Source organism: Hyperoodon ampullatus (genome assembly GCF_949752795.1).
Source record: "Hyperoodon ampullatus genome assembly, chromosome: 3".
In the NCBI taxonomy this organism is placed as follows: Eukaryota; Metazoa; Chordata; class Mammalia; order Artiodactyla; family Ziphiidae; genus Hyperoodon; species Hyperoodon ampullatus.
The window spans coordinates 146,985,759-147,011,849 of NC_136916.1; the positions used below are offsets into that span (position 1 = coordinate 146,985,759).

The 26,091-nt window shown below is 51.0% G+C and overlaps 1 protein-coding gene and 1 long non-coding RNA gene across 3 annotated transcripts; one reads left to right on the forward strand and one right to left on the reverse strand.

Annotated features, from left to right (window-relative positions):
• Positions 1-5,766: 5,766 nt before the first annotated feature.
• On the reverse strand, positions 5,767-9,753 carry ZFP36L1 (ZFP36 ring finger protein like 1; the record flags this gene model as incomplete). The annotated part of the gene is made up of 2 exons (XM_079699349.1): positions 9,154-9,753; positions 5,767-6,726 (listed from the first exon to the last, which is right to left on the reverse strand). The coding sequence occupies exons 1-2, from the start codon at positions 9,208-9,210 to the stop codon at positions 5,767-5,769; spliced, it is 1,017 nt and encodes a 338-aa protein (XP_079555475.1). The 5' UTR covers positions 9,211-9,753.
• A 2,668-nt stretch (positions 9,754-12,421) lies between these two features.
• Positions 12,422-25,362, forward strand: LOC307049750. Of its 2 annotated transcripts, XR_013810761.1 has the most exons (4): positions 12,422-12,560; positions 20,288-20,501; positions 23,543-23,775; positions 25,142-25,362. It is a non-coding gene; the product is annotated as an uncharacterized lncRNA (long non-coding RNA). The 2 variants fall into 2 exon arrangements; XR_013810762.1 differs by lacking the exon at positions 20,288-20,501.
• The last annotated feature ends 729 nt before the right edge of the window (positions 25,363-26,091 follow it).

The following is a 26,091-nucleotide window of genomic DNA, read 5'->3' on the forward strand; positions in this document are numbered from 1 at the left end:
GGCAGCTACCTGACTGGCTTCTGGTGGTGAGAAAATTGCCTCAGGTTTGGCCATTGCCAATATTTATTTTTCACTGTCCCCCTGATAGCGCAGGTACCGTCGTCACTCACAGCCCTGTACCTTGAGACCCAGCCTTTGCCAATATGTCGAAACAACTGCAAACAGCCTCAGCGTGGTGGAGGCATCCTCGGCCCCCAACCAGCAGCTGGCTCTCGTGGGCAGGAGGAGGGAACCTGGCCCAGCATGTGGGCAGCCCCTGTCCTGGCTCCTCAGAGACTAATTTCCCACAGTGGTAAGTCAGATGTAACCCTTTGGGGCTCCTGCAGAAAGCATCGTAAGCCCTTGGGCCAGAAGGTTTCTCTGTAGGCCAAGTTTTACCCATCAAGAGGTGGGTTACCACAGGGCCCCCCAGTGCTGAGCTGACCTCAAGAAAAGGCCAAGATTTCACCGTGCTTCCCAACTCTCTGAATCCCTGTTTGCTGCTAGAGGCCGGCCTGAGGAGGGCCATCTGCAAGGCAGCAAGGGGGTGGTGAGGAGGCTGACTGGTCTCCCCTGCCCCTGCCCACTGAACTCAGGTAGTGTTTAGGTCAGTCCAGCCAGATGTGATTAAATGGTTGGCTACGTGCAGGGAGGGAGACCCTGGGGGAAGAAGGGCACAGGGCCAAATCCCAAGGCGGCCCTGGGGCACCCTTTGCCCTGTCAATCATTAACAGAAGCCACCCCATGACAGGCAAAGAAGGAGAAAGTCCAAGGGGGTGGCCTGCCCTCCTCCTGGGCACCATCCTCCAAACGCACCAATCCAGGGCCTTGTGGGACATGAGATCATGACACCCAGTGGAGGGGGTGTGTGCGGAGTCATCTAATCCAACTGGTCCTCTCTCAGGCCCCTGCAAAATCTCCACAAAGGCCAAGGGAGACAGGAACTCACACTGGTCGATTTGCAGTTACTATGGGCTAAGGACCATGCCAAATGCATTCAGCGTGCCAGCCTATGACATGGTAGTGAAATGCAGTCATGGAGCAGGCCTGCTTGGGTTCAAATCCTGACACTTCTGTGCGATGAATGAGTGAACTTCTCTACACCCCAATTTCTCCATCTGTAAAATGGTGGTAGTACAGAACTTCCTCTGAGGGGTCACTATGAGCATTTAACTAGTTAACACACATAAAGTTCTCAGACTACCTGCACTGATGAAGAGCCAGCATTGCTGTGGTTCACTTGATCTTCACAGTCACCCCTCAAGATACAGATGGAAAATCCAAGATTGAGTCATTTGCCTAAGGCGCAAGCTGGCATAAGCAGAGCTGGGATTTGAACCCAAGTTGAAGGGCTCCAACCTCCATGCCATAGAAACTTCCTCGGGCCGTGACCCCCATCTACCCAGTAACTGGTGCTTTGTGACCCAGTTGGCTGCAAAACCCATCCCATGTCTGCCTCCACATTCTCCCAAATGTCCTCCTTTTACCAGAGTGACACTGAGGTACAGCAGGCTCCCAACCTTCCTCCCGAAAATGAGGCTTCCAGACCTAAAAAGGCAAATCATTGCTCAGTGGCCAAAAGAGTTCATGTCTTTGAGCTGCTCCAAGGGAAGAAATTTAACCAAAAGCCAGACCATGAGTTGCAGGGCCAACAGCCATGGAGGCCCTGCCCAGCCAGGACAGACCTTGTAAAGGGCCCCCAAAGAGAGATGCCCCAAGGTCCAGAGCAGGAGGTGGGGAAGTAGGCCTCATGCCCCAGGAAGCTGGCTGACAAAGGCAGGCCCGGACTTTCCTGCTCCACTTCCCTCTGTGGAGGCCTTACTTCCAGCTCTCTCTGCATTGCTCCTATCTTCCCCAGCTGTAGAGGCACTCATGGAGGTCTCCCGCCAGCTCTGGGCTCACATCTCCCTGGATTCCCTGCCAGCCTAGAGCACAGGACTAGGGCTGCTGCTGCTGAGGCCTTTCATCACCTAATATCCTGGAAAAACCATGGGCCTAAAAAGATTCTGCTACTTCATTTCCCAAGTAGCTTTGGACCTTGGTATCTCTCCTACCTTTAAGATCTATATGGTAAAAAAATCAGGTTCTTGTGGTGACCACACATGGGCTTGGGTGGCCTAAATCTCAGCCTGTGTGAGTTTCCCATGGAGACACTTAGGTGGGGTGAAGGGTCAAGTCCTGGGGACAGAAAGCTTCCCCAGGCCATAGGGAACATCACCTCGCCTTTTCAGCCAGTGTCTGCACTCCAGGGTCTCTGGGAATCAATGCTTCCATCTTTGTTATCACTCAAGGGACTAACTCCAATGGAGGGAATTCTGGGCTGGTCAGTGGATATGCTCAGCCCTCTCTGAACCCAACTGGTGTCTCCATGAGCTGGGGAATTAGAAAGATATCTGCCATATGCTCAACTACTCCTACGGAAAACAAGCTCAAGGTGCACTATTATATGTCTTTTTGCTTTTAGTCAGAGAGGAAGCTCACGTGTCCCCACCACCACCATCACCACCCACCGCAAATACACACACTCAGTCCCTCCTCAAGAGACAGGAGGCTTAGGTTTCCTCCAGACCCAGGAAGGGCTGCTTTTCCCCCTCCTTCCACCACCAGCCCCTACCCTGAAAAAGGTAATAGTCCCTTTCTTCTACCTCACGGCCCTGCCCCCCAGCAGGCACCTGCTGGCCAGGGAAGGAAGAGTCAACAGGGTGCCTAAGGTAGGTATCCTCCAACCTCAAGGACAGCCCTGGCCCAGTTGATGTCTGCTGCAGACCTGCCTGCCTCGGGAGAGGCCGGGTGGAATTCAAGTGGAAATTCAGCTTACTGCCCAAAACTTACTGAGTGCAAGGAACTGAAGGCAGCTAGGCCTCAGATAACAATATCCATCTCTGCCTCCTCAGAAAGAAATCCTCCCAAGAACCAGACTCAGGATTTTCAGAAGGATCCAACCTCTCTCTGACAGGCAAAACATCCCCTCTAAGTGGTCATCTGACATCGATCGACTGGGGTTCCTCTAGCCAAGTAGACCTCACCCTTCCCAAGATGACAGCCTACCCATCCTGCATGGCATCAGGGGTACAACGAAGACTAAGGCGGCAAGAACAGACGACTTCCTGTTACGCTGGCCATTTTCATACCCCTTCCTTTTAACAGCCCTCCAAATACAGAAGCGCATGTTGGGTCCAAGTGAAACCACCTCTGCTCCCAGTCCCCTGTGACTGAGCCCCCCACCACCCTGGAAGCTCCTCTCTGAGCCTGCAATGGTTCGTCATACCCACCCCAGATAGGTGTTACGAGGCTAGGGCTTCAGGTCAGTTTCCTGTGGGAAAAAAAAAAAACAAGCCTGGCGGGACTTCCCCGGCGGTCCAGTGGTTCAGACTCCATGCTTCCAGTGCAGGGGGAGCGGGTTTGATCCCTGGTCAGGGAAGTAAGATCCCACATGCCAGGTGGCGCGGCCAAAAAAAAAGCCTGGAAGCACCCAAATAAAAGGACACACTCAAATCCAAGTTTGCTGGAGTGCCACATGCTACATCCCCCTCTTGACCATTTCAGCACCCCAAACATTACCCAAAGGAATTAAGACCACAGGCTAGGCAGAGAAGACAGTAAGCCCCCATGCCTCACTCTGAAGAACCTTCGAGGCTGCAAGGGTAGGTCAGGCTGGACCCTTGTCAACAACCAACAACAGGGCACATAATACAAATACAGGCTGCTTTGCAATAAACCTCTACCCACCCCCTCAAAGCTCAGCAGACTTCCAGCCTCAACCAAAGGAACCAGCCATTCATTGGTTTAGCTGTAAGGATGAGAAATCAACCAATGCCCTCCCTCCTCCTCCTCCCAGCACCTACATCGTCTACAAAGGACAAGCCTACAGGCAGAGTAAAACCACAAACCAAGCAAAACCAGTTTCACCATCAATTTCTTGAAAAAATGGGTTTATTGATTTTTAAACTGCAAATAGTCGTTACAAAAAGTTTTTTTTTCTTTTAAATAAATTCACACAAAGAAAGAGAAATAGAAAGCAACGGTAGTGACCAGCAAGAGGAATAATAATTACATTCATCTTAATGTGTGTGTGCCAGTTCTGTTTGCATTAACATTGGAAAACTCCAAAACCTGGAATCCAGAACCTCAAATCTGCAATCGGAATGTCTAGAGATGGGCACGTGAAGTCAAAGGGTTTCTTTTTTTTTTTTTTCCCTTTTAGAAGCTATACATTAAAAGTTGTTTTCCTTCTGTACTGTCACAGAACTTTTACATACATTCTCAGTCCTAGTTGTGAAAGGCCAAAAGAGAAAGAAACTCAATTTGCAGTCCAACACAAAGGGGGGAAATTTCTAAAATAAATAATCCAACAGTTTTTTGCATTTTTTTAAATTAATTTTTCATTTTTTTAAAATAAAATAACCAAAAAAAGTGTAAAGTTACAAAAAATGTCGTTGAAGAATAATATATTAAAACTGTGGAAAAAAAGGAAAAAGACACGTCACAAAATTTTAAGATTAATATGAAGATCATAATTTAACATAAAAGAATATATTCTATGGATTTGTCATCCCGATAAATATGAACAAAATTAACAAAAAAAAAGCATAGTTTGGCAATAAATACGTTTTGATAAGTTAAATAAGCTTTTTTATATTGATGTGCAGTGACAAGCAAAATTTTTGCTCTCCAATTTCTGAAGTTATATGAAGTTTAAAACCCAGGGAAAAAAGCATGGCGTGAGTGCTCTAAGGATAGACCTACGGTATTCTAGAGCAAAAACCATTAAAGCTACTTCTACAGGAAATCGTTTTACACAGATATTGTATGTGGAATGAATACCATTAACTGCTCACCCCTTACATGTTTTTAAGCTTTTCTCTCATTTTTTTGTTGTTTTTTTTTTTTAAGATGTCACATACGAACTGGGGAACTTTAGCACCAAAATCAAGTCTCTCATAGTCCATCTAGCTTCCCCTTCCTCCCCACTTAAAACAAAAGAAAAAAAAATTAAATCACAAAGTCCCACTTATGTCACAATCTTCATCCGCTTTTGCAGTCTTCCTTCCTGCAGACCTACACGAACCCAGGCAAGATTAGTCAACAGAGGTTCAGGTCGGGAAGAAAAAGGTTTTGAATGTCAAGCTAGGTTTCCCCAAAAACCCAAGTCTGGCAACAACTCTCCCAAGGCGGGTGCGGGGGGTTACTGGGGAGGGGGGAGAAGGAAGTGTGTGGGAGACTGGAAATCAGGAAAGGTGCATTTGTGTTGCCAGTGGAGGGAGCTGCTGGTTCTAAGTACCCCCGCTTCCCCGCCCCCTCCCCCTCCCCCTCCCCCTGGGCACAGGCTCAGGGAGGCCCACGGGTGCCCTCTGGCGCTGAAGAGGTAATGTAGTCACAGTGACAAAGTTAGATCACAAGGCACTAAGTTGCTTCTGTAAACTGTTACTGCTTTTTCTTTTGTGATTTGGCACTTAAGGCTTAAGCTGGAAAAAAAACGCATCTACTGACAAATATGGGACTTGTCTGTTATGCATGGTAAGTGGGTTATAAAACTGAGGTGGGGGGGGTTCTAGCCAGAAGAAGCTATTGACAATTGACTTGTCCTTATGATGGGGGGGAGGGGCGTTTAAAGAGAAGGTAGGGAGGGGGCATTCCAAGGTCCTGGGGGAAAGGGGTTGAGCTTAACCTTGTTAATGTAGGGGTTTGTCAGGAATCGGATGGGTAGGGAGGGAAGGGTAGGGGATGTGGGTGCGGGGTCGGGGTGGGGGGTTGGATAGGCGGGGGGGCGGCCCTCCCTACCCTGGTTTAGTCATCTGAGATGGAAAGTCTGCTGAAAATGGGCAGGCGTCTTGAGTTGTCCAAAGTGGGGGAGTCTGAGCCACTGTGGCTGCTGCTGGAGCTGCTCAGGTAGCCCTCCTGGTCCGAGAGAGAATCCTGAGGGCTGGGGGGAGAGTCAAACATGTGAGGGGACTCAGACATGGGCCGAAAGAGGAAGGTGGTTGGGGAGCCACCCCCGGGCAGCCCCATGCTAGGGGCAAAGAGGCTCGCCAGCTCCTGACTGGAGAAGGCGAAGGGGTTATTGGTGCCATCGGGCAGGGTGGGCGAGCCCAGGAGGTCATCGGCGCTCAGGATGGGGGGTGGGGTGATGGACGTGGGGCTGTCCAGCAGCCCCGTGGCAGCGGCGGTGGCAGCGGCACTGGGAAACCCAGCAAAGCTAAAGCTATGCTGGAGACGGGGACGGTCAGCAGAGAGGTCCCGGGCCCCGGCCAGGGCACGGCGCTCCTCAGCGTTGTGGATGAAGTGGCAGCGGGGCCCATAGGGGCAGAAGCCGATGGTGTGGAAGGTACGGCACAGCTCCGTCTTGTACTTGGGGTGGCGGGTCAGGCTTCGGAGCTCGTGGATGCCGTGCGCGAACTGGCACTTGTCGCCGTACTTACAGGCTCCGTTCTCCTCGAAGGGACGGCACAGCTCCGTCTTGTAGCGGCTGGAGTTGACCTGGCCGCTCCCCGGCTGCTTCTGGGTGGGCAGCAGCCGCTCGCCCCCTTCTGAGAAGGAGCGGTCTCGGAAGCGGCTGTCCCGAGAGCTCAGAGCTGGAGCTGGCTCGCCCTTGAGGCTGCTGAGGAGCTGGTTCTGGTGGAACTTGGAGCTGGGCAGGGTGACCGAGTGCCTTCGGGGGAAGCCCCCACCGGCAGGGGTGCCCACCGCCTTCCTGTCCAGCAGGCAGCCCCCGGCACCGGGAGGACTGTAGTTGAGCATCTTGTTACCCTGGAGGAGAGAGAGACAAGAGAGACGGCGGTTAGTTGACAAAGGCCATCCGCCAGGCCCAGAAGGGTACCCACTAAGGGCAGTCCCCTCCGCGATCAGAAATGCTCCGTCTCAAAGGAACCCACCATCCCCACCTCTGCCCTGGCAAACCCCTCACCCTCTTTCTCCCATTCAACCAGCCTAGAGGGTTTACTCTGACCCCAGGCGTAAGAAGCCACAAAATTCCTGGCCTGTGTGAAAAATTGTTTTACACATGCACCTACTCCACGTCGATCCCTGGAATGCACCCTCATATCCTGTCCCCAAAGCTACCACTTTCATCCATGAAATCCAACTTCTTCACCTCCCAAATAGATCCTTGTGTTGAAAATCTCTCACACAACTCACAAACTCTTGTTTCCCACCCTCAGGAGACTAGGAGCTAGGTCTCCTTTTAATCAGTCCCTGCCTAATTAACCGCCGCCCTCCCCCCAAACCTGGCCTGAGACTCTCAACTTCCTCCTTCAGAAGCATTCCATTCCTTTGGCAACAGATTTGCAGACTGCCTTTGCTTTACCTTGCTGATGGGAGGGGAGAGGGAGGGCAGGAAGAGAAATCCCGGATTGGCAGGGGGGTGGGTTGGCAGGGAGAGGGATGTGATTCCCGAATACAAAACTCATTGCCCCATGCTCCCAGAAGAGGTGCCTTCTACAATGATCTCTCCCACCAGTCACTGCCCACCCCACCCCCTCCACTGGGAAGATGCCTTTGCAGTTAGTCTCCTGGCTGCAAGAGCACGCTTGGATAAGAGCGCCAGTGTTTAATCTTTAACGCAAAGCTGCAGGTGGGAAGGAAAAGGAAAGCACCAAATCCCCCCAGCCTCCTCCCAGTCAATAATGGATTTGGGGGAGGTGGGCAGAGGCACCAAAGGCAGCTCTCTGTTCCAACGGGACCCTATTCACCTGCCCAAGCTGTACCCAAGATTTGGAAAGGGTGTGAGCAGGGGACCTGGGAGTTGGCTCCCAGCCCATGTGGGTGTCATTGTGCGATTTCTAAAGTCGGTCCCTTAGGATCAGCTGCGGGGGATCTGGAATCTGTAACAGCAACCACCCCCACAGAGCGGATTACAGGAACCAAGTTGAGAGCCTGTTCCCAACAATGAGGTTCATTTAAAAAGTCCTGCGGGGGGAGGGAGCTAGAGAAAGAGAAATAGATCAAAGAGCGGGAGAGCCAGGAAGAGAAGGAAGAAGTGCCTGGGAGAGTTCAGGCAGCCGCCAGGGCAACTGAAGTTTGGGAATGCGCAGGTAGGGAAGGAAGCTGAAATTCAAACTTTTTTTTGAAGTTGCTCTTCAGCTCCAGGGTATCCCTGCACCCCAACCCTGCAGCCCTGGGGCCCTGGCAGCTGCACGGACTGGAGAAGCAAGCTGGGAAAAGAGAGCAACATGACCCGACGTGTTTAAAAGAAGGCAAAACACTTTAGCAATTAAAAGCAGCCTAGCAGCTTCTCTCTTTCAAATTGGGGAGAGGGGACGAAAACACTTGAACATCCACAGGCTTCTGTTATGTACGCTTGAACGGCACTCCTGGAATATTCCGGATTTAAAACTTGCTTTTTTCCACACCAGCTGGCAAGCTACACGGCTTGAGGGCCTCATTAAATCCTTCCTCGCCGAGACCCTTGAGCTCAGACCGGCATTTTGTAGTCGTGTCCCCCCATCCCCTCCATATCGAGGAGTCGCGGTCCCTCGGAAAACAGGTAAGCGGGTGAACCCGAGTCCCACTCTCACCCCAAAGTCTGCAGCACGATCGGCTATAACAGAGGAAGCCTGGCTGGGCTGGGACGAACTGAAGTCCCCTTGCAAACTCGTTTGGCAACATCCTTTGAACCACAACTCTTGGCCTTTTCTCGCAGATTCCCAGCCTCTCCAGAACAGAAGGGGAAATCTACCAGCAAAACGTCATCCCGAGACTCACTTCCCCAAGGGACCCCCACCTCTCGACCCACAGTCCGGCAATGGGGCTGGAGAGACTCGAACCCCTCCCGGCAGCGGCGACACCCAGAGCGCGCACAGGGAAACCGAGCAGACTCGCGAAACCCGGCTCAAGAGCAGCACGTTATGGACGGAAGAATCACCGAAAAATTGCCCCAATCCTGCCTGGTCAATGCCCCGCGCCCCCCCCCCCAGGCAGCCCCACGCAAACTTCGCCCCCCAAAACTCTGGTCTCCAGATTCCCATGTAACCCCCGCCAGGAACTGCTGAAACTCAAAGGGTGGGGAGCAGAGTCAAATTCCTTCAAACTGAGGGGGGAAATGGGGCGAAAAAACAACCATCTCGCCTCTCCTCCTCTCCCCCCTGCGTTCCCAGACCTAAACTTTCGGGGATTCTTTTTGAAGACAAAAGAAAAAAGGAAAAGACTTTGAAAAGCAAACGCTCCGCCCCACTTTACCTTGCATAAAACTTCGCTCAAGTCGAAGATGGTGGCAGACACGAGGGTGGTGGTCATCCTGGGCGCTCGCACGGGGCAGGGATTAGGATCTGGTGTGCCGTGAAGGTCCCGGTGCGGGGAAGGCGCAGCCTCCGGCTCTCCGGTCTGGAGTCCCACACGCCTGCTCCCGGCGCCCCTCGCCTTTCTGACTCTCCCGGGCTGCGGCGCGCGAAGCCCAATTTATATAAGTTTCAGATTTGGTGGGCCGGAGGGGGAGGAGGAGCTTTAAACTTATTTAAATGAGGAAGAGGAGGAAAAAAAGTTGATTGACACTGAAGTTGAATCAGCCCTGCGGTCAAACTCTGGGAAAAAAAAAAAAAAAAAGAAAGAAACTTTCGAAAGGAAGAAGGGGGAGGGGAGACGAGGAAAGAAGGCGAATTAAAAAAACACACACACACACACTGCGAGCCGCGCACAACTTTTTTTTCTTAAAGAGGAAAAGTTTCGAGTCCGCTCGCTTGGCTACCCCGCGCTGCAGGCGCCCTTCTCTGGGGCCGCGCGCCCCGCAGGGGGGGGAGGGGCGCCCCCCTTTTGTCAGCCTGCGAGCGCGGCTCTGTGACATCACTCATTCCACCCTCTTCGGGGTTCTGGTTGTTGTGTTGTTGTTTTTTTGTCGGGCAGAAAGGCGGGCTCGACTTTCTCTTTTTACAAGCGGGAGCAGAAGCCCGTCGTTAGCGCCGGGGCTGCAGTTCCCATCTTGAGCTGATCTCCCTTGAAACTTCTCCAAGTTGCCGCACAACTTAACTCTTTTCCCGAGTTCTTTTCCGCACTCGGCTCCCCTCGGCAAACCCCAAGGGGAGAGGAGATTGGAAATAAGGGGCGCACAAAGCCTTCAAGCCAAGGGTTTTGTTTTTTTCAGGCGCGGAGGTGGGGGTTGGGGGAGGAGGATTAGGGAGACTTCCCCCCCACCCCAAGGAGGACCCGGGCTGGCGCGGGCGAGCACCAAGCGGTTTAGCGCGCCGCACGCGTCTCCACTCGCGCTCGCTTTGCAGCGGACACTCTCCGAGTGTGGGCAGGAGCAGGGGTGGGAGAGCGTCGCGAAAAAGACCACCGTCCGGGCGGATTGTTTCGGTGTTCGTTTAATTTTTACTGGAGTATAGTTAGTTGCCGGGTTGTTTTAACAGGCCTCCTTGTGGTATTTATTTCACGCATCAATCTTTAAATATTTTTATAAAGAAAACCTAAATCCTCATGAACGCCCCTAATCCCCCCCCCCCGAAAAAAACACCCAGCAACGCACGACTTTCCCCGCGCGCTCCGAACTATGGGCCGCGCCGAAACTTCCCCCACCAACACACACACACGCACACGCACACCCCCTAGATGCCAGAACAATGAAAAAAAGTTACTTCGCTAAGAATGTAGGTAAAGAGATGGGGGGAGGCAACACTTTCAACTTACTGTTGCTTCTCCCCCGCCCGCACGGGAACGGAACATATGGCTTGTCACACTGCGCTGTTTTGGCGGGATGGGGGGAGGGGGGTGTGGGATCCTCGAAACCGAAAGGCCCTGAATTATCACTCCTTTGAAAACTGGAAAGAACATATTTATTTACTGTTAAGTTCGGATGCCCCTCCACCCACCCAAATAAAAAACTGTTAACGTGTCCCCCACCGCCCCCTCGGTCTCCGCCGGAGTGCTGGAGTCAAGACCGAGGTGGAAACCGCGGCGCTGCGTTTCTTTCCTGTTTCCCCGCGTGCCCGGCCGCCTCCTCGGCCCTCGCACGTTTCTTCCCAGCACTCGAGGCCGCCGGGTCTGTTATGAAACCCTGTGCACTGAGTGGCTAAGAGCGGGTTCCATTGCGATGTAATTAGGTCACCCCATTATGAGCACGTTTCTTTGAAGAGGTAGGGGCGGGCCGAGCAGAGCGCTGGAGTCGCACTCTCACCACCCCCACCCCCACATATTTTTACTGCATTTCTTATTTGTCAATAAATTTGGCCGGGCAAACCCGGAAACCTTCCAAATCACAACCGTTTTAGGAACCTGTTGTTTTTCACCTTCGCGAAACACACAGCTTTGGCCGCTGCCACAAACCTATGTGATCCCCAGCCCGGTCTGCTTTTATTTGTCCCCTCTGGCTTAAATTGATGGCCCCCATTTTTAACCCGGCTGCTGCCCCTTGCTTTTCTTCTTTTGCTGTCCAGCTGCCTGTTGCTTCCCTCTCCCTGCTCCCATTTTTCAGCTTTTCTTGAAATCTGGCAAGCGCCAGAAGGAGAAATAACTTCCATCCACCTTAATTTAAATCATTCAAATGTAGGTTTCTTTCTTAAAGGGCTGTTTGCTCACTCCCTTCCCCGCTTCGAGAAGGAGGGGTTGGGGGAGCGGTTTTGTGCAGTTTCTTAGTGATGAGGTAATGAGTTCCAGATTTCAGGACAGAGTAGGGTGCGCGTTAAAACCACAAGGTTTGTCTGCGTCCCGATGTGAAGCTATTTCGGTTTTTTGATTCCCCCACTCCCCCAGCAAAAAAAAAAAAAGCCCGTTGGTCTTTAACTCTGGAGGGTTCGCGAAGCTCTGCTGGGGGGACGAGAGAGGGGCGGAGAAGCGGGGATGGAAAGCGAGGGGGAAGGGGTCCGGAGCGGGCGGGGCCCAGGGCGCGTCCCGACCCGCACCCGATGTCCCTCTCTCCGGGCGGCGCAGCTTTCCCCCAGCGGTTGCGGGAGCGGCCAGGAGCACCTTGACGCGGCCTGGGCGCCCCAGGCTGGCTAAAGAGTCTTCCCCCCGCCTCCCCCCGCAAAGAGAACGCCGATTCCTCGAATTTCCTCCGTTTCCCAACTCCCGGAGGGCGCTCCCCTCCCCCACTCCCCCCCTCCCAGGGGCGCGGGCTCCGCGGGCGGCGTCCAGCCTGGCCCGCTCGCTCCGGAGTTGTTTACCGGCCCCACCGACCGACCGGGTTTGTTCCAGCTCCCAGAGCCTGTCTCTATAATTAAACTCGTCTTTTAATTGTCGGGTTGCAACGTCATTTCAGGGACTTTCCAAGGGTGAGGGAGCCGGCCTCCTTAACTCTTCGCTGACCCGGCATCCGCGCCGCGGCGGACCGGGGAGCAGCGTCCCGCCGGGCCGAGGAGGGCCAGAGCCGGCCTGCCCCCGCCCGGACGTGCTCGGCAGGTGCCCGGTAGTGGCGGGAAAGGCTACGAGCCACGACCCGGGCCGGAAGCCCGACGGGAGGCGTGCACGGCCCTCCCCCGCCTCCTGCGCTCAGCCCTAGGGTTCCTCGCCCGCGCCGGGCCCGGAAAGGCCGCCCCTTCACCTGCACGGCCTCTTCCGAGAGGAGGCGATGAGCCAGCCAGGTTCGCCGTCCCAGGCCCGACTTCCGGGCTCTCCCCGCTCGCACGGAGACGGTCCCCTTGCGAGGAGGGTCTAACCAGGTATTTTTGGCTTGGGGGCGTTAGGTTTTGTGAAGGGGGAAAGTGAAAGCCCTCGGAATTAGGGAAGCGCAATGGATGTATTCACCGGCCAGTTTGGGCGCACCTCGCGGCAGGTGAGGGTGTGGGGCGCTGGGTCACTGGCCCCTGGAGGGCCAGGCCTCGTCACCAACGCCCTCCAGGCACTGCTTTCCCAGAGACCCCTCCTGACCCTGCCATTGCGGAGCCCTGCGATGTTGCGCTTCCTCCCCGCCTTCAGGTCATTTGCAAAAGAACCCAAATTCTTCGGATCAACCCCACCCTTCCCCCCACCCTCTGCTACACGAGACCCTGGGACAGCGGCAGGGTTCCTGGATTAGAAAGAGGGAGGAAGGGCCAAGTGCTGCTGGAGAGTTACCTGGTTCAGATTCAGGTGTAGTGCTTGTGGAATGCAGATTCCTCAGCCTGGACCCAGGCCCAGTGAATCAGATGCTCTGGGGTGGGGCCAGGAATCAGCATTCCTTGTAAATTTCCTGCTCGTGACTCAGTCACCAAGGTCTGAGAATCAGTGGTCCAGGACTTTGAAGTTGGGCCGATTTGGATCCAAATCTTGGCTCTGCCATTTTCTAGCTGTGTGACTTTTCAAGACACTGACCAAATCCTCTAAAATAGAGATAATAATTCTGCCTAAAATTGGCCAGTAAAGTGCCTAGTCTCATGTCTAGCTGAACCCTTGTATATGCCCAGCCATTGTATGTAAACTAAACCATTCTTGGGGCCTTATTAAACTATGAAACAAATTCTGGGAGTATTCACTTTGCAAAAGGATTCTTCAGTATAGAGGTCCGTGAAATGGTCAACTGACAGCTTTGATCCGATCACTCTGTGACCCCCAGACCCAGCTCTGGACAAGGCAGGGCCCGAGGCCTGGAAAGGGGGAGAGGGCACTGGCCCAGAGCCTGGGGAAGAGCAAGGTGAGTCAGGATGAGGTGATGGGGATCTGCTGCCCAACTGAAAAACACCTGATTGCTGTCACAAATATTTCTGAAAACTAGATCACTGGGGCCTGTTGATATCCAGTAAAAGCCAGACTCTTCTTTCTCTCAATATCCTCAAGCCCCTATCATAGTGCTTAGTGGGCATGGCTCAGTTGCCAGTATCCTCCAAACCAGGCACAGGCTTCAAGAGAGGGCAGTTGAGGTCTATTGTAAATGCAGCTCCGCACAGTGTCAGGAACTTCTGGGGTACCGCTCCGGGAGCCCACCACCTCCTGCTAAGACAGAGAGTCCAGCCCCAGGGCTAGCACGGCCCTGGGGGCTCTCATTGCCTGGCAGTGAGATAACCTAAACCCTCCTTCTTACATCAATTGTTTTAACACTTTCCTGACAGAGATGTTCCACTATTCCATTAAGTTCCCAGGCTAGCCCACAGCTGCACCCCACCCCACCCTGCCTGCCTTGCCTGGGCCTGCCTAGAGACACAGGATAGCGCATGAGCTTTGAGCCACCTAGACTTTCATGGGAAGCCCAACTCTGCCGGCTGGTTACCCGTTGCACAACCTCGAGCAAGTCACTTCACCTCTGGGACGGTGAGGAAGGTGAAGCCCTTTCCAGACAGTGCTTACCTCAGAGAGCCATTTGCCCCCAGCCACTCCAAGCTGCTAGCAGTTGCTGGTGGTTGCTGCACACCCCTCCCTGGGGCTTCCTTTTGCTGGGGCTTCAGGCAGCTCCCCAGCAGGCAAAGTGCCTCTCTCCCAGTGGTGCCTTGCAGCCTGCAGCATTTTATGAAAATTACCTGTTTACTCCCCACTGGACTTTGAACTTCTCAGGGCCGGGGCTTCTATATTACCTGGAACTCAAGAGTAGAACTGCGTAGGTGGTCAGTAAATTTTTTCAATTTGCACTGAACCCTTGCTATTGAGCCCATTCGGACACTTTGGTCACCGTGAATCTAGCAGCAGGAGTAGAAGAAGGAACTGGCAGAAGTTCCAGGGGTGGCAGGAAGGGAGGATGGCAGCCTTAACACTGGGATGTTCAGAGGGCCAGAGCCGGTAACTCAAGGAGGCTGGGCTTTCACAGTTTGTCCAGGGCATGTTCTGTGCAGCTGTTAAGAGGCACTGGAATGAGCACTGGTCTAGGAGTTAGGAATAGGGTTCTGGAGCTACTCTGCCTCCAGTTCAGTGGGTCATTTCTGTAGTCTGGGCTTCAGTGTTCTGAGATATAGATGGAAAGGGTGGACTAGGCTGGTGGTGCTCAAACATCACTCTGAGCAGAATTATCTGGGGAGCTTTCAAAATTATGCAGATGCTAGGTGCCAGGCCCCACCCCACCTCCAAACATTCTGCTTCAGTTGGTCTGAGGTGAGGCCCAGCATTTGTATTTTCTAAGCTCCCTAGATGACTCTACTGTGAAGCCAGAAGCACTGGATTTGGTTGTTTTAGAGCAGTGGTCCTCCACTGGGGGTGATTTGCACCCCAGTGAACATTTGGCAACGTCTAGAGACATTTTTGGCTGTCAAAACTGGAGGAGAAAAGGTCAGTGCTATTGGCATCTAGAAGGTAGAGACCGGGGATGCTGCTAAACGTCCTGCAACGCAGAGGCCAAGCCCCCACACCCCCTCACCACTACAAAAATTTATCTGGCCCAAAATGTCAATAGTACCAAGACTGAGAAAGCCTATTTGAGATGTTCTTTCCAAGATACCTGTGTGCCCCCAAAACCCCCTCTTTTCGGCAGCCCAAGTGATTTTGTTTCAAAACCTGGACCTGCTCTTGTATTACAATTGCCTAAAACACTTTGCTACCCATCCATTTTAGAATAAAAACCAAACCCTTAGTCTAGTGTAATCAGACCCTTTTACTGCTCCAATCTTGACTTTCTCACCCCTTCCCCTCCCCACCACCATCTCTCCCACCCCTCCAAGGTACTCCCTGTGCTCTAGTCAGTTTCAGATGAAAATGAACCATCCTTCCTCCTGCCCCAGGGCCTTGACACATGCCATTTCTTCTATCTGATTGACCTTCCTTTGGCCCAAGTAAATTCTAAATCATTCTTTAGTACCTAGCTCAAGCATCACTTCCTCAACCATTCTTGGCGCCCCTCCCCCCATCAAGGCACGGTATCTGTCTTCTCTCTTCTGTCTTCACGGAATGTTCATTTCCTTCAAAGTAGTTATTTCAATTTGTGAGGGGTTTTTTTAAACTATTTAACATACAGTAAAATTGACCTTTATTTGGTGTACAGGTCTATGAATTTAAACGTGTGAATAGATTTATGTAACCACCACTTCAATCAGGAAACAGAACACTTCCATCACCACCCCCCGCCAAAAACAAAAACTCCCTTACGCTCTCCCTTTGTGGTCAGACCCTCCCCATCCCTTACTCTGGCAAACCACTGATCTGTTCCCTGTACTGTCATTTTGTCTTTTCCAGAATGCCGTATAACTGAACTCATACAGTCTACATGATTTCACAGAGCATAATGCCTTTGAGATTTATCCATGCTGTTGCATGTATCAATAGTTCATTCCTTTTAATTGAGGAATAGTATTTCACTGTATGGGTATACCACCATTTGTTTATTCACCTGTTAAGGGTCACTGGATTAGTTCCTGTTTGGGGCCATTGTGAATAGAGCTTCAGTAAACACTTGTGTATAGATTTTTGTGTGAATTGTAAGTTCTTATTAAATAAGTAGGAGTGGGATTGCTCGGTCATATGCTTAGTGTATGTTAAGGTTTATTTTTTTTAAAACTGCCAAACCTTATTTGAGAGTGGATATGCCATTTTGCATCTGCCACAACTATATATGAGTCTCCAGTTGCTCTGAATCCTTAGCAGCACTTATAATTGTCAATATTTTTTCTTTTATCCACTCTAATAGGTGTGTAGTGGCATCTCATTGTGGTTTTCATTTGCATTTGTCTAACAGGTAATGATATTGAACAACTTTTCATGTGCTTATTTGCCACCTGTATGTCCTCTTTGGTTAAATGTCTGTTCAAGTCTTTTGCCCACTTTTTAATTGGGTTGTTTGTTTTCTTACTGTTGAGTTTTGAGAGTTCTTTATATATTCTGGACACAGGCTCTTGTTGAATAAGTGGTTTGCAAATATTTTCTCCAGTCTGTACCTTATCCTCTCGTTCTCTGAACAAAGTATCTTTCACAGAGCAAAAGTTTTAAGATTTTGATGAGGTCTAACTTATCAGTTTTATCTTTTATGCATCATGCTTTTGGTGACACCTCTAAGGACTCCTTGCCTAACCTTAGGTCATTAAGATTTTCTATAGTTTTATGTTAGATCCATTTGGAGTTAGTTTTTATATAACATGGTTTAGGTTGAAGTTAAATTTTTTTTGCCTATGCAAGTCTAATCCCAACACTGTTTATTGAAAAGAGTACCATTTTTCTATTGAATTGCTTTTGTACCTATCCAAAATTCAGTTGGGGGCTTCCCTGGTGGCGCAGTGGTTGAGAGTCCGCCTGCTGATGCAGGGGAGACGGGTTCGTGCCCCAGTCCGGGAGGATCCCACGTGCCGCGGAGCGGCTGGGCCCGTGAGCCATGGCCCTGAGCCTGCGCGTCCGGAGCCTGTGCTCCGCAACGGGAGAGGCCACAACAGTGAGAAGCCCACGTACCGCAAAAAAAAAAAAAAAAAAAAAAAAAAAAAAAAAAAAAAAAAAAAAAAAAAAATTCAGTTGGCCATATTTGTATGAGTCTCTTTATTCTCTTCTGTTGATCTGTGTGTCCATTGCTTCGCCAATACCACACTGTCTTATCATAATTTTACCATAAGTCTTAAAATCAGGTGGTATAATTCCTCCAACTTTATTCTTAATTTTCAAAATTGTTTTAGCTATTCTAGTTCTTTTGCCTTTTCATATAAATTTCAGATTCAGCTTGTCTATAACCACAAAAAAATCCTGCTGGGGTTTTTATTGGAATTGCATTAAGTCCATAGATCAGTTCAGGAAGAAGTACAGATTTACTTACTATTGTGTCTTTTAATCCGTGAACATGATATGTCTATTTATTTAGGTCTTCTCTGATTTCTTTAATTAGTGCTTTGTAGTTTCTAGCACACAGATCTTATATACATTTTGTTAGATTTATACCTAGTATTTCCCTTTTTTTTTGGAACTAGAGTTGGGCCTTGAACAATGCAGGGGTTAGGGGCACCATCCTTCCTTACAGTCAAAAATCCACGTATAACTTATAGTTGGCCCTCTGGAATATGAGCAGTTCCTCATATCCATGGTTCTGCATCTGCAGAGTCAACCAATCTCGGATCACGTAGTACTGTTGTATTTACTACTGAAAAAAATAAGTGGACCTGGGCTTCCCTGGTGGTGCAGTGGTTGAGAGTCCGCCTGCCGATGCAGGGGACGCGGGTTTGTGCCCCGGTCCAGGAGGATCCCACATGCCGCGGAGCGGCTGGGCCCGTGAGCCATGGCCGCTGAGCCTGCGCGTCCGGAGCCTGTGCTCCGCAACGGGAGAGGCCACAACAGTGAGAGGCCCACGTACCGCAAAAAAAGAAAAAAAAAAAGAAGTGGACCTGCGCAGTTCAAACCAGTGTTGTTCACGGGCCAACTGTACTGTAATTTTTTATTTCAGTTTTCAATTTCTCATTATTAGTTTATAGAAATACAGTTGATTTTTGTGTATTGACCTTGCATCCTGTGATCTTACAAAAGTCACTTTAGTTTTAAGGTTTTTTGGTAGATTCCTTGAGTTTTGTTTTTTTATTTTAATATAGAAAATCATGTTGTCTGTGAATAGGAATGGTTTGACTTCTTCCTTTCCAATCATATGCATTATATTTCTTTTCTTGCCCTATTGTCCTCTCTAGGACTTCCCCTATGATGTTAAATAGGTGTGGTGAGATTGGACACGCTCACCTTGACCCCAATCTTAAGGGAAAGCATTCGATCTTTCACTATTAAGTACGATATTAGTTGCCAGTTTTTTGTAGTCATTTTACTTTTCGACACCTCTCTTCCCCCGCCCCCCCCAGCATGTCTGCTCCAGGAGCAGGCTCTTTCTGCTCTCCACTCGACCGGCACAGTGCCTAGCACACAGTAGGCCCTAAATAAGTAATTCTCTACTTTGGCAACTTAGCCAGCAATAACCACTGTCCTGTGACAGACAACAGAGGGGACTAGCTGAACACACACAGACATTGCAAAGAATAATGTTACAATAAATATCCCAACGGGTCCAACTAGGCAGTGGCCCCATAGAGTTGACTATTTTAAGCTGTACAGCATCTGTAGATCGGCTTTCTAGCAAGCCATACTGTGTCAAAGCATTTATCTATGAGGAATAGATGACTGCTGTAAAATAATTATTTTAGATCAAGAGCATTCCATTCTCAAAGGGAATTTAAACAAAAAGCTCTCAGCTCTGAAAAACAGGGGCTTTCAGGGTAAAGAGTCCCACTGTTCTGAAATCTTAGGCCCTCAGACGGGTGGGGTTGTTTCGCTAAATTTATTTCAGCCGCTTATAGAAACAGAAGGGGGAAGCGGGGGGCGGCAGCTTGCACACCAGCCCTGACTCTGGAGTATTAATATCTGCCGGGTCAGACTTTTATTTGGGTTTTCTTTTACCTTTTGGGGGCGGGGGGGCAGGCAGCAACAGGAATATCTCCCAGCAGCACGTCTCTGAGCTGTGGTCTCCTACCTTCCTCTCTATACATTCCCTGGCAGGCCAGACCCAGCCCACCCCTCCCCTGCCTCACCTTGGGATGGCCCTCTACCCACTGAGTACCAAGCACTGGGCCAGGCCTTTTACTTTTTGACAGCAGCTTTCCTCCCAGGCCCAGAAAGAGTCTGAGCTCAGAGAGGGAGACAGATTGAATCTACGTGTCTACTTTCTCGCACAAGTATGAGTGTAGGAAGAGACTAGGGCCTCTGTCCCGGGCCCCCATCAGGACCCCCCACCCATTTGCACCCCCAGTGGCTCCACTACCTGGTGAAATCCAGGCCTTTTTATCCCTGTCTTCCTTCTCCTCAGGCTTCCCAAGAACCAAACACACATGCCTCATAGTATCTGATACCTGAACACTCTTCTGTCACAACCCCCCAACACAGAAAAAGGAGTTAAATGACACCACCCTGTGGCTTTTTAAAACCTGTCCCTGCACTGCATTTAGAATTATCTATGGAGCACAGGTTAATTACCTCCCACAGACATGGGAGAAACTGAGGCACGGGAGAGGAGGTGGCAGCAGGTGACCTGCACCCACTAGGTGAGACTAGTGTCTACCAGCTGGCCCCTGAAGGTTCCACGGAACCCGAAAGCACCAGAGAAAGGCAGGGCCCTGTGTCTGGGAGCTCACTGCTATGCGGCCACAGCTGTCTTGAGGGCAGGAAGAGGAAACACACACAAGGAAGCTAAAAAATCTGCTGGGCTTAAGACTTGAATAAGTACATGAGACTATAGGGAAGCACCTCACACAGTGCCAGGCTGGTGGGAACCCAACAAATGGCAGCTTGATTCTTTGGCAAACTCCCACTTCCTGGGTCGCCAAGGAAGATGGGGAAAGTGGCATCTGTCCTCTCTCTCCGCTCCCCAGCCCCCCGGGGAGGTTGGTGGGAGGGAGGATGGCCTGGGGCAGGAGCTGGGGAGAAGCCCAATATGAAGATTCTCCAGCTCTAAACCCGGGGGATCTGCTTCAGGGAGGATCAAGGGTATAGCACATACTTGTAAACTGTAAAGTGCCCACGGGTACACTAAGTTCCTATTTTGTCCTAGCACCAGCCGGCTTGCTGTGAAATGATCCTCCAGCCCTATCCAGCAAAACCCAGCCCGGAGAGGCGCAGACCCCACCCTGAGGAGCTGTCCCTTTGAGAAGCAGGACCCACTGTCCCAGCTGGAGCAGGGATCAGACAACTCTCAGAGGTTCGCCACACAGGCGGCCAGCAGAGGAGAGCATGGGGCTTTGCCACAACCCTGTGACCTCTTCAGAGTTGAGTTTCTCCCGCCAACTGCACTCTCCACCCCAGAGGGGGACCGCGGGCCCCCAAACCAGGGCCTGCCCTTGTCTGACCAAAGGCAACCAGATCTGCTGCAGCTGTTCAGTAAGAGAACAAGCTCTCCCAGAGACCAGGGAAGCAGCTGGAGAAAGATTCCTGCCAGCCCGGGGGTGTAAATATTTATACAACGTGGTGCGTGGGAAGGGGGAAGGCAGAGAGAGGTGGCAGGAACGAGGCGGCACTGAGACCGCAGATTGAAGGAGCGTGTGCTTTGGGCTCAGGTGGGAAGGGCCAGAGGCTGCCGGAACCTAGTCCCCACCTAAATTCCTCCATCAGAGAGGCCGGGTCCTCGCCCCCAGCTCTCCTCTAGAATTGAAGGAAGAACTTAGAAGAAAATTCATCATCTATCCCCTGATCATCCCTCCTAAGTTGGCCCTCTATGTAGGGAAGGAGGGAGGCTCTGCCTTGAACCAGAGAGAAACCAATTCTGCGGGGCCCAGGAATCAGGGCCTGGGGGCTCCTGGGGCTACAGTTCTAGGGTCTTGAGGGATGCTAGACCCAAGAGTTGGACTCTAGGACTAGAGGCTTAGAAAACATAAGGAAATGATAAGCAAAATATAAAATAAGCAAAGATTTCTCTCAAGCTTTGATATAATCAACAGTCTTTTCTAAAGTGGCCCTGAAGATTGTGCATTGATGAAGGAGGAGGAATGGATGGGACCCGGCAAGGGAGCAAGGTGTGGAGAAGGCGAGGGGGAACTTGATGGCACTTCCAGAGAAGCACGTGGCCACCATCACCACAGGGCCTGGGCAAAGGCAGCGCAGCCCGATGGGCGTCCACCTGGCGCTCCTGGGCCCCTCCACCCCAGAGTGCAACTCAGCTGCAGGTGTGCCCCTGGCGGAGCAGTGACACATCCACCCCTCAGCTGGGCCCGCTAAGGACTCAGCCAGCACCCAATGGCATTGACGGCCCAGGGTGGGAAGCCAGCCTGGGCCGGGGAGGACAGCCAGATGGACTCCAGTTGATTTGCCTCAGACAGCTGGGCAGCAGGGCCAGGCCACTCCCACCTCCTCCCACGCCACGCCAGACAAGGAGGGGTGCGGCTGCAACTTCTAGGATTTCTCTGCCACCGCACCCATCAAGAAGTGCCACCTGCTTCTATCGGTACCAGACCTGACCCTCAGGGCCTCCCACAGATGGGGTCTGTGTTGCTCCCAGTGGCCAGGAGCCTTTAAGACACCTCGCAGCTATCAGCCTCTTCTTGCGTTCTTCCTGGGCCCTCAAAACGCCCACTGGCCAGGGGTGGGGGCTGTTGGGAAGGAAGGACCTTCCACTGGAAAACTGCCTCAGTCTCCCCAGCACACAGCTCCAGATGCCCAGGCTGGCTTCGGCCAGAGACCGAGGATCAAAGGATCCCCAGACTTCCCCCAGAGGCAGCCCCCATGCTGCAAGGCCTCCCACCTACAGCACAGAGCTTGGCAAGTGATACATTCCCCATGGGGCACCTCCCCTGAGCCTCAGCCTTTCTGGGTGGAACCTGATGACTCCTCCACCTGTCCACCGAGAAGGGCTGATTCCATCGCCTCCCTGAGCAATGGGGCCCAGGCCCACACACCGTGGAGGAAACACCATCTGCCCCCAACCTTCAGCCCAGGCCTGGCAGACGACGTCAAGCCGCACAGAGGGTGAGCAGCACTGTCCCAGCCCACTCTCCAGAAGGAAGCCCCTCTTCCAAGGACCCCGGGGCTGGGGGAGAATCTTCAGACGCCCAGGTCCTCTTCTGCCACCGTGGCTCTGCCTGCCGGCTGTGGCCTGCTTCTTGCCAGCACTGCTTAAACAGATGAACAAGAATTAAAAGCCTGTGTGGCCCAAGGAAAGCTTTAGGGGACAGAACTGAAGCCGAAGGAAAAGGAACCAGCACAACAACAAAAAAAAACTATAAGAAATGGGAGAGGAGGGAAATTCAGGAAACAGACAAAATAAACCATCCGGGAATCCAGATGTAGAACAAGGAAAGCCAAGAGAAGAGAAAAATTATGCTAAGAAGGCAGAGTAGGGTGGGAAGGAGAATTGAGAATGAAAAAGAAGAGGGGGGACGATATGAATACTCTGAAAAAAAAGAAGAACGTGAAAGCAAACAACACCAGAAAAAAATTAAAAATGGAGACCCAGGAGAGAAAAAGAGGCAGCAATGAATTTAAAACAACTGTTCTGACCCTCAACCAACCACAGTCAGGAGGAATGTTCTGAGCCTTACTGCTTTTTGTGGATTTCAGACTCTTCCAAACACTGAGCAAGGACAGTCCTAGAAAAGCAAGCTTTCCTTCTTGCCCTTGTTTTTCCTACAATTCTCCCAACTCACCCCCACCATTGGTCTTTTGCAGAGTGAGGGCTGATCTTCCTGGGGCAAGGCCAAAAACCAGTCTAGTTCACTGCAGAACCTGGTGGCTTCCATCATGCTGGGGCAAGGCCAAAAACCAGTCTAGTTCACCGCAGAACCTGGTGGCTTCCATCATGCTGCCTCTGGAGGGTTCCCTGGAGAATCTGAGCAGGGAGCTGGGTCATCAGCTTTGCATCTTCCAGGCAGCTCTCTGAGGACCAGGGCTAACCCAATCCACAGACACACGGTTCCTGGAACAGCAGGGGTTCATGGAAGACTGGTATACCCAACTCTAGGCAAAACTAGAGGAGCCCCAGCAAATGCAACTTTTGGAAACAATGCTGACGATTTAAATTCATCTCCAGACGTTCTGAAGGGGACCTAATGATAGCCACAGTTTTCTCATTGCCATGGTGGGCAAACAACTTCTGGAAGTTTGCCTTTACTGCCTAGTGTCCATAAACCCCATGAACACTCACAGAAGACACTGGTTCCTCTCCTTTTGTCTGTCTGGCCTCTTGATTCTGCCTTCTGTTGCTTCTCTTTCTTCTGTGAGGCGTTCTGTCAATGCCTCTCTCCTCTGTGTCTGCTTTGGTTTTTCCATTTCCCTTAATGAATCAAACCCACCTCTACCTACTCTTCCATTTCTCTAGGGCAGCAGGAGTTGGGAGAAAGCTGAAACAAACCAAGGCAAAATCAAGAAGTAAAGGAAGTAAAATGCGAGTGTCTTCATATAGTTTAGCACCCAGCTTTTGTGCCCAGGCTGTCCGCGGTGGGTGAGGCAGGCTCCTCGTGGACAGGGGTTGGGCCTCACCAGGCCACCTAAGACGGCTCCTCCAAAGTTCAGCCAAGGGAAGCCACACGGGCTGAACTCTGATTGACTGAGGTAAAGAAAACTGTGCCCACACCAGCCCTTCTCCCTCCGAGAATTCTCAAGTACTTGCCCCTGATTCTGTACATTCCGAAAGTCACATTTTTCCAAGTATCAACAACTGAGAGATGTGACAAAATGTACAGAAGGGATAATGTCTAGGTTGTGGCCTTAGATACTCAACCCAGTTTCTTCCCATCCCTCCTAACCTTCAAACCTGTCACCGTCATGTAATCTATGACTCAAACTATTATTTAACCATAAAAAAAGACAAAGCAAGAAATTAGAGGCTGAATGACCTAAAATGTATTCCATTCAACTGAGCTAATCTCCTAATAAGGGTGTGTATAATAATAAGTGATGCTCTATCTGTTCTGGAAGATGGAAATATTGCAGGGAAAAGTGCATGGTGACTGCAGGTCCTAACTTGTCGAGATTTGTCCTCAAGAGGGTAAGTGCCTGGTCCTAGGCCAAGTTGCCTAGCATTTTGCTAAACGAATCTTAAAGTTTGAGAACCAATGTGCTGCAATGGAGAGCACCCGATGTTCAGAGTGACCCCCTTCAAATCCTAGCACTGCCCCTTCCTAGGCCAGCAAGGCACTTACCTGCCCTCCCCTAGTCTTGTGTGTTGTGAAATGGCAGTGACAGCAATACCCACCTCCTGGGGCTGCCGTGAGGACAGATGAGCAAAGCGCTTGGCACGAGTGAGCAGCCCACTCCCTGAACCACCCTGTCAACTGCTGCTGTACGTTAAGCAGCAAATTGGCAAAACCAAGACGGCTGGAGGCCCCACAAAGTGGGGCTCCACGGAGTCACTGGAAAAGAGTCAAGTATCCCAAGCAAGAGAGAGAAGAGGGTCCCCGAGGAGGCCCAGGCAGCTGGCGGGTGGAGCACTGCACGGAAAGCCAAGGACAGCCACTCAGACCGTGGGTGGGAGGACACAGGGGGCTGCTCTCCAGTCCTTCTGCATTAGCGCAACGTGCTGCATCCCCACCCTCCCTGTGTTCATCCTTACATGAGACTCCGCTCACACGGATGTGGCCCCCACTATGTGCACGGCCCTGGCCAAGTGGAGGGCTGTAGCGGGGGTGAGCTTAAAGATGATCGCTGGCCTCAGAGAATCAGTAACTAACTGGCCATTTTTGCCCGGATTCAGAAATCTGTCCTTTTAGGAGCTATTGTAAGGATACGACCAAATACTGAGAAATTCTTATTTCAGGGCCAATTTTTTTTTTCTTTAAGTAGAAAGGCAAAGAGTTCAAAAAATGTTCTGGAAATGTGAACAGCAAATGAATCTTGGTAATATTTAGGTGGTATTATTAATTTTTAGGTGAAATAAGAACAATGTGGGTAAGTGTAATGAGTTCTTTTTTTTTTTTAGAGATACATACGGAAATACTGATAGATGAAGTGATATGACCTGATACACTGGACTTACTTTAAAATTATATGGGACATGGGGAGGCAGATGATGATGTAAATGGACAAACTTGGCCAGAGTTGGTGATGTTAGTGATGGGTATGTCTCCTTCTGTATATGTTTGAAATTTTGCATAATGTCTTAAGTTCATAAAAGCTGAAAAAAAGATGTTAACTCAGGGATTCTCCTCTTATTGGTTCTTGCAACACGATATTTACTTCCCAAGGACATGTGCTCTTGGATAAGAGATAAGGCTGTGGGGAGACCTGCCAGGAGCTGGGAAGGGCTGGAGAACAGACAGGGAGACCACCACTCCCGGATCAGGAAAGTGCCCCAAAGCCTCCTCCTTGCACATTCTGAGGACCAAGAATGCTGTCCTGCCCCTCAGGGCCTCCCAGGCCGAGAAAAAACATTCAGAGGGACTCCTGTTTGAACTCAGTGCTTGAAATGTTTGAACTGCACTGCTTTTGAACTCAGTGAAAATTATGTAATTGGCTTCAATGTATTTTAAACCACAATGAACTTTTTTTTTTTTTTCTAGCAGACAGCCACTATAGCAGAGTGGGCAGGTATTCTAACCTCACTTTCTTCATCTGGTAAAGTGGGGAGAATCACATGTACCCCATTTCCCAGAGTGTGGGGTAAATGAGATTAATGGTCCTAAAGTGCCCTAGCACTGTAAGCACTGATAAAGGCTGGGTCTGATTTGAGGGGTGTTTGGCAAATGTCGACCACAGTGGAGCCACCCCAGCTTGGGCGCTGTTTGATATGTAGATGTTTCACTTAAACATCTAAATTAAATACGAGTCAAGGCACACATTCTCTGAGACCTCTTTGGGCCAGGCAGCCTGCTGAGTGTCGGCCCCTTTGGGTATCACAAAGAAGCCACTGCTGTCCCCTTCCCTCCCCAG